The sequence below is a fragment of the Oryx dammah genome, unplaced genomic scaffold, assembly GCF_014754425.2.
Source record: "Oryx dammah isolate SB20612 unplaced genomic scaffold, SCBI_Odam_1.1 HiC_scaffold_29, whole genome shotgun sequence".
Taxonomy (NCBI): Eukaryota; Metazoa; Chordata; class Mammalia; order Artiodactyla; family Bovidae; genus Oryx; species Oryx dammah.
In genome coordinates, this window is record NW_024070213.1 from 30,178,551 (window position 1) to 30,192,396 (window position 13,846).

The 13,846-nt window shown below is 39.5% G+C and overlaps 1 protein-coding gene across 3 annotated transcripts in view; it reads right to left on the reverse strand.

Moving 5' to 3' along the window:
* The window catches only part of GYS2 (glycogen synthase 2), a 59,068-nt gene that overhangs the window by 12,098 nt on the left and 33,124 nt on the right, over positions 1–13,846 (reverse strand). For all 3 annotated transcript variants that reach the window (XM_040235314.1, XM_040235315.1, XM_040235316.1), the window contains exons 9-11: positions 13,542–13,601; positions 11,159–11,237; positions 9,862–9,975 (exon numbers count right to left, since the gene is read on the reverse strand). In XM_040235314.1, coding sequence (XP_040091248.1) covers positions 9,862–9,975; positions 11,159–11,237; positions 13,542–13,601 — 253 coding nt within the window. The remainder of the gene's footprint in view (positions 1–9,861; positions 9,976–11,158; positions 11,238–13,541; positions 13,602–13,846) is intronic.

Genomic DNA, 13,846 nt, shown 5'->3' on the forward strand with positions numbered 1-13,846 from the left:
GATTTTCCAGGCAAGAATACTGGAGTGGGGTGCCATTGCCTTCTCTGAGATAACCATATGATCCTACAATTTCACTGCTGGGTATGTATCGGGAGAAAACTCTAATTTGAAAAATACCATGCACACCAGTGTTTACAGCAGCACTATTTACAATATCCAAGACATGGAAGAAACCTAAATGTCCATTGATTGATAAATGGATAAATATGAAATATTACTCCATAAAAAGTGAAATAATGCCATTTGCAGCAACAAGGATGGACCTAAAGATTATCATATTAAGTGAAGTAAGTCAGATAAAGACAAATATCATATGATATCACATATGCATAGAATCTAAAAGATGGTACAAATGACCTTATTTACAAAATAGAAATAAACTCATAGCCATAGAAAACAAACTTATGGTCACCAAAGGAAACAGTCAGGGAGAGGGGAAGAGAGATAAACTACAAGTCTGGGATTAACATATATACACTACTGTATATAAAATAAGGAAACAATGAGGTCCTACTGTATAGCACAGGAAATGAGACTCATATAATACTAATAACTTATAGTGGAAAAAACTAAAAAAGAATATATATGTATATATAACTGAAACACTTTGCTGTATGGTTGAAATTAACTATTGAAATAAGTGTATATTCTTCCAAAGAGATTACTTTGAAGAAAAAAGAACCCTAATTTGGGATATACAGCAATAATGATGACAATAGTTGTCTAATACTTTATATATTATAAATCAGTTTCATATATATTACCTCATTTAATTTAGCAACATTGTGTGATAAGGAGAGTAGACATTCTGATTGTCCTTATTTTATTTCTAGTTTTAAAAATAAGGAAACTAAGACTTTGCAAGCATATCTCAATAGATCCATAAATAGGAAATATGTAACACTAAAGAAGAAATGAAATGGTAAAATGTCCAAAACTAGTACCTATAAATGATGGTTTATTCAATCATAAGAGTTACAAATTGGCAAAGAAAATGGATAAAGTATTTTCCTTCACAAAACACAATTTTAATTCCTATTACATGCAAAGTACTGCACTAGGAAAAGAGACCAAAGAGACAGACTCTTGACTGTGTCTATGTCTACAAGCCCAAATCCCACTGTACTCAATTGGCAAACAGCAGCAAAGAGGGATTTGAAAGGCATTGTGCCTGCTTTGGCATTTCCAAACTTAGGAAAATTTGTTCTCTTCAAAGCTCATTTTGAAACATGAAAACATCATGGCTCATTCGTTTTGTTCCCGGCCAAAGAGAATAACAGCACAACTAAAATAAGAATACAGCTGTTCTACATCCTAAAACAGCCAATGGCAGAAGCCCAGGGCAGAGGAAGGGATGTTAGAGGTCAGCCCAAGGTCACAGGGAGGATTAAACGAGATCCTGTGTGCAAAGCCCCCCAGCAGAGCAGCTGGTTCACAGCAAGACCTGGATCAGTCAACATACAATAAAAACTTGTCAGGCTGTATTTATTCTGGGAGGGAAGCAAGGTCCCCAGAAATTAGTTTGCTTTCGCAGTGGGCAGCACAGGGTCCAGATCTGAAATCTGCAGTCCAGACTTTTCTCACTATGCCTCAAAACTGAGGCAGGATCAATGATAAATTCAGATTCAAAATTATCTGCAATGCTTCCTGAATCAAATGGTCACATTAATATAAAAAAACTTGTCAATTCAGTTGGAGAGTTAAGAATCACTCTATAGCTGTCTATAAACATGCAGGTAATCCAATAGATACTTATACTGTCAAACTTTTAAAGGGCACTATTAATAAAATAAAATACCTAATTCTGAATTGACCAAAGTTTATCTCAGTGCTTTGAATGTATATTGTTAGAGCTATTCTTTAGAAAACAAACTTACAGTTACCAGGAGCTCAAGTGAGGAGGGATAAATTTAGAGATGTAGATTGACACATACACACTACTATATAAAAAATAGGCTTCCCTGATAGCTTAAATGGCAAACAATCTGTCTGCAATGCAGGAAACCCAGGTTCGATCCCGGGGTCAGGAAGCTCCCCTGGAAAAGAGAATGGCAAACTACTCCAGTATTCTTGCCTGGAAAATCCCATGGACAGAAGAGCCTGGAGGGCTACAGTCCACGGGATGGCAAAGAGTTGGACACAACTGAGCAACTGACACTTCCACTTTCATATATAAAGTAGATAACAAGTAAGTACCTATTCTATAGCACAGGGACTCTACTCAATATTTTGTAATGACCTATATGGGGAAAGAAGTTTTTTAAAAAGAGCTGATATATGTGTATGTATAACTGATTCAGTTTGCTGTACAGCAGAAATAAACACAACACTGTAAATCAACTATACTGCAATAAAAATTTTAAACAGGTATAAAGAGGCTATTCTTTTATTTCTTTTCTGTGTGTTTGTCTTATATGAAACAGTGAATATCTGAAAATATTTATGAGCTTAACTGCATAAACACAATTTCTTTGAGAAGCCTGCTAAACAGGGTACGTATGATTTATTTAGGGCTTCCTGGTGGCTTAACAGTAGAATCTGCCTGCCAATAGAGGAGACATGGGTTCGTTCCCTGGGTTGGGAAGATTCCTTGCAGAAGAAAATGGCAACCGCTTCACCATTCTTGCCTGGGAAATCCCATGGACAGAGGAGACTAGAGGGCTCTAGTTCATGGGGTGGGAAAGAGTCAGACACGACTGAGAGACTAAACAACCTCTTCTTTCCACTTTGCTCTCTCTTCATTGTGTCTGGCTGCACCTCTCTGCCTGCTCTTGCTTTCCACTTCTTTATCCTTCACAGGCATTTCTGTCAATAAGTTTTCATAACTACTTCTGTCTCAGTATCTGCTTTTCAGAGGACAAAAATTGAGAAAACAGATGAGACATGATCACCAACTCAAAAAAACCACAGTCTCTGGAGAAATGGACACACTAAATTAAAATGTATAGAATTCAATGTGATAACTCCTATAATTGCAGAAGATACAGACAAGGAAACAATTGTTCTGTCTGGAGTAAGTAAATGTATATTAAGGAAAAGCGTAAGAAAGAGATGACTCTGAGGCTGGATTCCAAAAGAATTGTTCAAATAACAGAAATAAGATTATTTCAGAGGGAAAAAATATCAGCAATTACATAGACATATGACAGTGTTTCACACGTTTAGAAAATAAGTTACTTGTCCATTCCTAGGAATTGCTTCACTGTTATCATTTTTTTTAAAAAAACATCAGTCTGTATTTATTGTACATAATAAGCATCAAGCACAGATAGATCATCAGAGGAAGAGTCAAAATTTTAGATATGGATGTGACAAGAAATCAAATCACACTGGCCTCTAAAATCAAGTCCCCTGGGGGTTCTCAGTTCCTTTGCCAGATCCCCAAGTTGGGAATTCTATTGTGGGTCCTAGAAATTTCTTAACAGTGCAAGCATTTCTTTGGTATAATTGTTCTGCAGTTTGTGGGTCGTCTGCTCTATGGCTCTATGGTGGGGCTAATGGCAACCTCCTCTAAGAGGGCTTATGCCACACGCTGTGTGACCTAGGTCTGCTGCACCCAGAGGCCCTGCCTCTGCAGCAGGCCACTGCTGACTCATAGCTCTGCAGGAGACACTCAAACACTCGAAGGCAGATCTGACTCAGTCTCTATGGGGTCTCTGGGTCCCGATGTGCAGAAGATTTTGTTTGAGCCCTCCAAGAGTCTCTGACGGGTATGGTGTTTGATTCTAAATGCAATTTCACCCCTCCTACCATTTTGCTGGGGCTTCTCCTTTGCCTTTGGATGTGGAGTATCTTTTTTTGGTGAGATCCAACATTCTTCTGTCGATGGTTGTTCAGCAGCAAGATGCAATTTTGGAGTTCTTGCAGGAGGAGATGAGCTCATGTCCTACTCCACCATCTTGCTTCCCCCCAGAAAAATATCCCCAGGGAATTTGATTTTGGAGGCCAGTGGGATTTGATTACAGCACTTACACAGGACCAGGGAAACAGATTCTTGGAGGGCACAAACAAAACCATGTGCATATCAGCAGCCAGGAGAAAGGAACAGCGTCCCCACAAGAGACTGAGCCAGACTTGCCTGTGAGTGTCCAAGAGACTCTGGCAGAGATGTGGGTCGACAGTGGACTGCTGCAGGGTTGGGGCACTGAATACAACAGTGCGTGCACAAATCCTTTTGAAGGAGGTTGCCATTATCTTCATTACCCCTACCATAGTTTGGCCTCAGTCAAACAATGGAGAAGGAACACAGCCCCACCCATCAAAAGAAAATTAGAATTAAGATTTACCAAGCATGGCCCCATCCATCAGAATAAGACCCAGATTCCCCCACAGTCAGTCTCTCCCATCAGAAAGCTCCCATAAACCTCTTATCTTTATCCATCAGAGGGCAGACAGAATGAAAACCATAATCACAAAAAATTAACCAAACTGATCACATGGACCACAGCCTGTCTAACTCAATGAAACTATGAGCCATGCTGTGTAGGGCCACCCAAGATGGACAGATCATAGGGGAGAGTTCTGACAAAACATGGTCCAAATGGAGAAGGGAATGGCAAACCACTTCAGTATTCTTGCCTGAGAACCTCATGAACCCTATGAAAAAGCAAAAAGATAGGACACTGAAAGATGAACTCACCAGGTCTGTAGGTGCCTAATATGCTACTGGAGAAGAGTGGAGAAATAACTCCAGAAAAAAGGAAGAGACAGAGCCAAAGCAAAAACAGCCAGTTGTGAATGTGACAGGTGATGGAAGAAAAGTCCAGTGCTGTAAAGAAGAATATTGCATAGGTACCTGAATGTTAGGTCCATGAATCAAGGTAAATTGGAAGCGGTCAAACAGGAGATGGCAAGAGTGACAACTGACATTTTAGGAATCAGTGAACTAAAATGGACTGGAATGGGTGAATTTAATTCAGATTACCATTATATCTACTCCTGTGGGCAAGGATCCCTTAGAAGCAATAGAGCAGACCTCTTAGTCAACAAAAGAGTATTAAATGCAGTACTTGGGTGCAATCTCAAAAATGACAGAACTATCTCTGTTCGTTTCCAAGGCAAACCATTCAATATTATAGTAATCCAAGTCTATGCCCTGACCAGTAATGCTGAAGAAGTTGAAGTTGAACAGTTCTGTGAAGACCTACAAGATCTTCCAGAACTAACACCAAAAAAAGATGTCCCCTTCATCATAGTGGACTGGAATACAAAAGTAAGAAGTCAAGAAACACCTGGAGTAACAGGCGATTTTGGCCTTGGAGTACAAATTGAAGCAGAGCAAAGGTGAACAGAGTTTTGCCAAGAGAACACATTGGTCATAGCAAACACTCTCTTCCAACAACACAAGAGACAACTCTACACATGGATATCACCAGATGGTCAACACTGAAATCAGATTGATTATATTAGTTGAAGCTGAAGATGCCGAAGCTCTATACTGTTAGCAAAATCAAGGCCAGGAGCTGACTATGGCTCAGATCATGAACTCCTTATTGCCAAATTCAAACTTAAACTGAAGAAAGTAGGGAAAACCACTAGACCATTCAGATATGACCTAAATCAAATCCCTTATGATTATACAGTGGAAGTGAGAAATAGATTAAAGGGATTAGATCTGATAGACAGAGTGCATGAAGAACAATGGACAGAGGTTTGTGACATTGTACAGAAGGCACTGATGAAGACCATCCCCAAGAAAAAGAAATGCAAAAAGGCAAAATGGTTGTCTGAGGAGACCTTACAAATAGCTGAGGAAAGAAGAGAAGCTAAAGGCAAAGGAGAAAAGGAAATCTATACCCATCTGAATGCAGAGTTCCAAAGAATAGCAAGGAGAGATAAGAAAGCCTTCTTCAGTGATCAATGCAAAAAAATAGAGGAAAACAATACAATGGGAAAGACTAGAGATCTCTTCAAGAAAATTAGAGATACCAAGGGAACATTTCATGCAAAGATGGGCTTAATAAAGGACAAGAACAATATGGACCTAACAGAAACAGGAGATATTAAGAAGAGGTGGCAAGAATGCAGAGAACTATACAAAAAAGATCTTCATGACCCAGATGACCATGATGGTGTGATCACTCACCTAGAGCCAGACATCCTGGAGTGTGAAGTCATGTGGACCTTAGGGAGCAACACTACAAGCAAAGCTAGTGGGGGTGATGGAATTCCAGTTGAGCTATTTCAAATCCTGAAAGATGATGCTGTGAAAGTGCTGCACTCAATATGCCAGCAAATTTGGAAAACTCAGCAGTGGCCACAAGACTGGAAAAAGTCAGTTTTCATTCTAATCCCAAAGAAAGGTAATGCCAAAGAATATTCAAACTACCCCCACAATTGCACTCATCTTATACGCTAGTATAGTAACGCTCAAAATTCTCCAAGCCAGGCTTCAACAATACGTGAGCCGTGAACTTCCAGATGTTCAAGCTGGTTTTAGAAAAGGCAGAGGAACCAGAGATCAAAAGGTAGAGAGCTCCAGAAAAACATCAACTTCTGCTTTACTGACTATGCCAAAGCCTTTGACTGTGTGGGTCACAACAAACTGTGGAAAATTCTTAGAGCTGGGAATACCAGACCACCTTACCTGCCTCCTGAGAAATCTGTATGCAGGTCAGGAAGCAACAGTTAGAACAGAACATGGAACAACAGACTGGTTCCAAATAGGAAATGGAGTACGTCAAGGCTGTATATTGTCACCCCGCTTATTTAACTTCTATGCAGAGTACATCATGAGAAACACTGGGCTGGATGAAGCACAAGCTGGAATCAAGATGGCTGGGATAAATAGCAATAACCTCAGATATGCAGATGACACCACCCTTATGGCAGAAAGTGAAGAGGAACTAAAAAGCCTCTTGATGAAAGTGAAAGAGGAGAGTGGAAAAAGTTGGCTTAAAACTCAGCATTCAAACAACTAAGATCATGGCATCCTGTCCCATCACTCCATAGCAAATAGATGGAGAAACAATGGAAACACTGACAGAGTTTATTTTGGAGGGCTCCAAAATCACTGCAGATGGTGACAGCAGCCATGAAGTTAAAAGACACTTGTTTCTTTGAAAAAAAGCTATGACCAACCTAGACAGCATATTAAAAAGTAAACACATTACTTTGTCAACAAAAGCCCATCTAATCTAAGCTATGGTTTTCCAGTAGTCATTTATGGATATGAGAGTTGGATGATAAGGAAAGCTGAGTATAAGAACTGATGCTTTTGAACTATGGTGCTGGAGAAGACTCATGGACTGCAAGGAGATCCAACCAGTCAATCCTAAAGGAAATCAGTCCTGAGTATTCATTGGAGGGACTGATGCTAAAGCTGAAACTCCAATACTTTGGCCACCTGATGCAAAGAACCGACTCATTGGAAAAGACCCTGGTGCTGGGAAAGACTGAAGGCAGGAGGAGAAGGGGGTGACAGAGGATGAGATGTTTGGATGGCATCACCGACTCAATGGACATGAGTTTGAGCAAACTCCAGGAGATAGTGATGGACAGGGAAGCCTGGTGTGCTGCAGACTATGGGGTCACAAAGAGCTGGACACGACTGAGTGACTGAACTGAACCTTGACATGAAAGGTTCTGAGAAAAACAGAAATCAAAGGGGCAATAACATGCTTTCTTGCTCCCACTATTTTCTTTCCAAGATACAGAAAACTGAGAAGGACCAGTCTGGAGTAAACTACATGAGAATGATGACAAGTGTGTGTTGACATACTCTATGGATAGAATCCTGCTGAAAAAATGTAATGAGTGGTGCAGTCTTGGTAACGATAGTCCTGCATTTCCAGGGGAAAATGTGCAGCCTGGCTCTTATATGTGTGCTATGAGTTGAAAATTTGGAAATTCACAAACACAAATGAGAAATTAAAAATCACCCATAATTCTATAGCACAGGGCAATATACACATATATGTGGGTTTATGTGTAGATTGTTTGAAATGAAAGGGTTAACACAATATGGAACATTTTTATAAACAGCATGGATCATCTAATGTTGTACTATGAGCTCTTTCTACTATTATTAAAATTTCTCCTGCCTTGATTTCTTATATATTTTCCTCTTTCTTTCCCTAATCTTTCATCTTTTAATCCTCTCTTGAGGTTTCCTTGGGTCAATATTTACTTCATTCATTCCACCTAGTCTTCCAATATGTCAAGGTTATCATTCCTTGGTCTCCACTACTGCCCACATGCCAATAGCTCCCCTCACAACTGTCCTTATAAACCCCAGGCCTATGTTTTCTAAGTACCTCTTAAGCATCTTAACTTGAATATCCCATATGTAACTCAATCTATGAAAAATTGAACTTCATTTGAGATATGACCCTCAAACCAACTTCTCTTATTTAATTTATTTTTTTAATATTTATTTGACTGCACTGGGTCTTTAGTTCTAGCATGTGAACTCTTAGTTGAAGGAGGTGGGATCTAGTTCCCTGACCAGGGAATGAACCTGGGCCCTCTGCATTGGGAATGCAGTTTCTGAGCCACTGGACCACTAGGGAAGTCCCCAAACCAACTTCTTTTAAAGCTTTTCTTTAGGTTCTAGAAAGTGTGGGTTATATACTGAAGCCTTGCCTTCTGCCTCTTTCTCACTCTGTGTCCACTGGTAACTTAAGTATGGTCTTTTTCTTCAGGCAACCATTTCTTCCATTGTTCCATCCTCTCCAGAACTTCTGAGAAGGCCTTTGGTAGTGGCCCTCAGTATCTCTCACCTGGACTGTTGCAGTAGGTCCTTAACTTGTCTCCATGACATCCACTGATGCCTATGTCAATGACTGAGTGCAGGATGAGAAATACATTTACAAATAGATTGTATTTTCCCAAGAGACTTTACAGAGAAGAGTAGAAAAACATTTAAAAACATCAAGAGGGGGTAGAGTTAAGGCAAAGCTTGTTTTTTCATGTGGAAAAATTTCAGAAACATTTGTAAACAGCAAGGGAAAGAGCTAGTAAGCCTACAATATAGAAAAGGATAAACAGGGTGCATTTCCTAAGAATGTGGGAGGAAATAAGGTCCCAGAAAAACTCTTACAATCTGAAGGAAAAAAAAGTAAGGATGGGTCAAAATCTAGATGTGAAGCCAGTATGAAGGGACTGTGAAGGAATTTAGAATTCATATCATCTGCTAAAGGCAAAAGAAAGAAGGGACACTGGGACCTTCCTTTCAAAAAGATTGGTAAATTCTTGTGACAACTTGATCTTGAATGCTGGTGGATGGAAGTGAGTAGGAATAAGCTATGATCTGTTAACACATTTACCCTTGTCTCCCACACCTAACCCCATGCCTAGAACATAACACACCCTCAGTAAACATCATGGAGATTAAGCTCCATTGCAGCAGAAACCAGGTCTTATTCAACACTGTGCTTCATCACTGGAGAAACTCAAAGAGTCAAAAGAACAAATTAGTCTATAGGAAAGTATATAAAACTATCATTAGGCACATTCTCTGAAACTTGAATCTTCTCATACTATGCCCTTAAATTGAACTTTATGAGGAAGAAACAAAGACAATTTATGCTAGTCTCCGAGATTCATTCATTAAACAATTCTTAGACCATATGTGTTTCATTAAAAATAAGGCCATTTCCTGATGCTTGCTGACAGTATTTTACAATGAAACTGAAAGCTGCATTACAACTCAATGCCATAAATAGTCTTCAATTATTTTTAGAATGATACCAACATAGTTACTGTTTAATTGCTCAAGACAGGAAACAGAATTAATTTTCCTTTAGAAGTATCATTTACAATATTTCCAGTAGATGTTAAAACAAACAAGGGTTGCTTCTAATAAATTCTCAAAAACCTGTCCTCTATGATTTTGAAATGTCCCGCGTAAACGAGCTGTACCTTGACTCTGTCTGTGCGGCTATTGAAGAGCCCAATACGTCTAATGGTGCTGAGGATGGGATCGGTGGAATCATCGATCATGTTGTGAGTGGTCACTGGGGGCAAAGACTGCCGCTGAAGGAGCAGAGGGAAGAAAATGTCAGTTCAGGAAAAGAATTACTAAGTGTGACTAATTTCAACAATAGGTCATCGGCAATATGTCATTCAATCTTTATGCCTTTATGGTCTGAGATGCCACTTAAGTGGATGAGGGGTTGTCTGTGTATTTCATAGGAAGACAACAGGTTAAAGAACTTCCTTCCGCACTCTGAACACCCGATGCTTTTGTTCACCAGCAGCCACTCTATGGAAAGCCTAGAATTCTTGAAGCCTCCTGAGACTTAACAGTAAGTCCCCAACATACGAACCTTCAAGTTGGGAATTTTCAAAAAGATGCAAAAGCACATTCCGTCAGCATCAGATGTGTGTGAAATTGCAGCTTGCCCTCCATCTCCTATTGCTGGTGGTCCTTCAGTTCTACCATCTCCCACCTCTTCTACTTCCTCCAGTCACTAACTAACCCTTCTTGCCTGTTCATTTGATGCCAGCCCCCAAACGCCAGCTGTTGTTGGACTGCCCTACTGTACTTTTCGAGGTACTGTATTGTGAGATTCAAAATGTTTATTTTTTGTGTTTGTTTTTATGTGTTATTTGTGTGAAAAGTATTATAAACCTATTACAGTACTGTACTATATAGCCAATTATATTAGCTGGGTACCTAGACTAACTTCATCTCAGAATGTTAGCTCATTCATATGTAGGGGACTGACTCTATTTGGAATAAGAATGGAACTCCAGGTGAACTACTCTGCTGGTTCCCACTAGGGGGCTGTTCTTCAATGCCTCCCTGTGCATTGCTCTACATGGCTAACACAATTACCTTTTTAACAATTCCACTTGACTGAGAAACATTCACCTCTTCTCTGGATTGACTCCGAAGTCTATGCTTTTTGAAAACTTTAGGCACTTCTTTTTTGTCGTTGCAATATACATAGTTTTTCAATTGGCATATAGTTTCCAAATGAATTTTTAAAGTAGATATGAAGACAAGTTCCATGAGATTTGTTTATAGGAGCCTTGAAAAACCACTGGTGAACGAGAACTCACAAAGGTGTCCTTTAGGTAAATACCTAAGGATGACTTTTCTAGCTCTCAGGTTTAAAAATTTCCCAAATTAGCCCATTTCAAAAAATTAAGATATTGATCTAAATAGACTTTAACAATTATGGGAAGTAATGGGCATTTTTTCCTTTATTACCTGAGTTGAAAAGATAGCTCTTTTCATAATTGTCAGATCATCTCGATCCAAAATATTGTTCATGTCAGGAATTTCTCCTCTGTGGGGAAAACAGTTTTAAAAATCAAAATAAAACAGCTAGCACTAACCAAATGCTTCCTATGCGTCAAACACCATTTCAAGCAATTTAAAAATAAATGTAAAGCATACATAGTTTCCTGATGAAGCTCACAGACAAATTCCAAAGGGCAAGGAAGTTTGATAAAAGAATACCTTTGCTAGCATAAAAGAAAATTGAAATTAATTTTTAAAGCATTACTGTTGATGACCAGGAGGATACTTTCATAATATTTTGCCCACTTTAACAATTATAGGAAGTGAGTACCATGTTCTACAGTGGCCATAACTTTTCCATCTGTAAGTTGATATTTTAAAAAATTATGTATTTATTTTTGGCTGTGCTGGGTCTTTGTTGCTGTGCGGGTTTTTCTCTTCATTTTAACAAGTGGCGGCTACTCTAACTGCAGTTCATGGGCTTCTCATTGAGGTGAGCTTCTCAACGTATACCAAGTATACATTAGGTAATGTATATTACTTAAGTAAATGTTACTTAACATTAACTACTATGTTCATTAATAATTATATGTTAATATGTCAATATATATTTTGACTTGAAATCTTCCACAGCTTCAAACTGACATATTAACTCGTGATGAGAATTCCATTGAAGGAGACCCTATCTGCGGGCTTCCTCAATGCCTTAGCAGGTAAAGAAACCATCGGCAATGTAGGAAACTTGGGTTCGATTCCTGGATTGAGAAGGGAAAATGGCACCCTCCTCCAGTATTCTTGCCTGAAAAATCCCGTTTTCAGGACAGAGGAGGCTGGTGGGCTACAGGCCAAAGTGTCGCAAAGAGTCAGACATGATTGAGTGACTGAGTTCACACACAGATAACTTACCCACGTATTTAACTATGTTCTCATTTGTACAACTGTCTACAAATATTTGTCAGACGAAGGATTAAACAAAGCCTGCTCATATGATGCAACATATCTTCAGTTCAGTTCAGTCGTTCAGTCGTGTCCGACTCTGCAACCCCATGGACTGCAGCACGCCAGGTCTCCCTGTCTATCACCAACTCCCACAGCCTACTCAAACTCATGTCCATTGCGTCAGTGATGTCATCCAACCGTCTCATCCTCTGTCGTCCCCTTCTCTGCCTGCCCTCAATCTTAACCAGCATCAGAGTCTTTTCAAATGAGTCAGCTCTTCGCATCAGGTGGCCAAAGTATTGGAGTTTCAGCTTTAGCATCAGTCCTTCCAATGAACACCCAGGACTGATCTCCTTTAGGATGGACTGGTTGGATCTCCTTGCAGTCCAAGGGACTCTCAAGAGTCTTCTCCAGCACCACAGTTCAAAAACATCAATTCTTCTGCACTCAGCTTTCTTTATAGTCCAACTCTCACATCCATATACAACTACTGATAACACCATAGCCTGGACTAGACGAACCTTTGTTGGCAAAGTAATGTCTCTGCTTTTTAATATGCTGTCTATGTTGGTCATAACTTTTCTTCCAAGGAGCAAGTGTCTTTAATTTCATGGCTGCAGTCACCATCTGCAGTGATTTTGGAGCCCCCCAAAATAAAGTCAGCCACTGTTTCCACTGTTTCTCCATCTATTTGCCATGAAGTGATGGGACTGGATGCCATGATCTTAGTTTTCTGAATGTGGAGTTTTAAGCCAACTTTTTCACTCTCCTCTTTCAGTTTCATCAAAAGGCTCTTGGCTCTTCTTTGCTCTCTGCCATAAGTGTGGTGTCATCTGCGTATCTGAGGTTATTGATATTTCTCCTGGCAATCTTGATTTCAGCTTGTGCTTCATCCAGCCTGGCATTTTGCATGATGTACTCTGCATATAGGTTAAATAAGCAGCATGACGATATACAGCCTTATCATACTTCTTTCCCTATTTGGAACCAGTCTGTTGTTCAACGTCCAGTTTTAAATGTTGCTTCCTGACCTGCATACAGATGTCTCAGGAGGCAGGTAAGGTGATCTGCTCCTCCCATCTCTAAGAATTTTTCACAGTTTGTTGTGATCCACACAATCAAAGGCTTTGGCGTAGTCAATAAAGCAAAAGTAGATGTTTTTCTGGAACTCTCTCGCTTTTTCTATGATCCAATGGATGTTGGCAATTTGATCTCTGGTTCATGTGCCTTTTCTAAAACCAGCTTGAACATCTGGAAGTTCACGGTTCAGGTACTGTTGAAGCCTGGCTTGGAGAATCTTCAAAGGCTATTAATTCTTTTATATTTGGAACAAAATTAGTATAGTGTCTAAATACTTGTCTCAATAGTAAAGCCCTAAATGTTTGAGCAGTGTAGTGTTCCAAGCTCCTACCTTAATAATGCATCATACAGTTTCTTTCCAAACTTTTCCTTCACAGAATGTGCAGTGTCCCTGTATGAACACAAAGATACACAACTCAAACAATGTCACCCTTTTAAGTCTTTCCTTGCCATGATGGTGTTCTGTCAATGCATTCTTTGAAATTGCAGGTCTCTTTTATATAATCTCTTTTGTTCTTTTCTTATTTGCCAGTTTAGCCTGAGTTAACACCTCTAGAGCTGAGGTAACTGAATACCCTGACCAGTGTGGGGAGTGTAACTTTCTTTGGCTTGATGATAATCAGGAGAAGGTTGGGG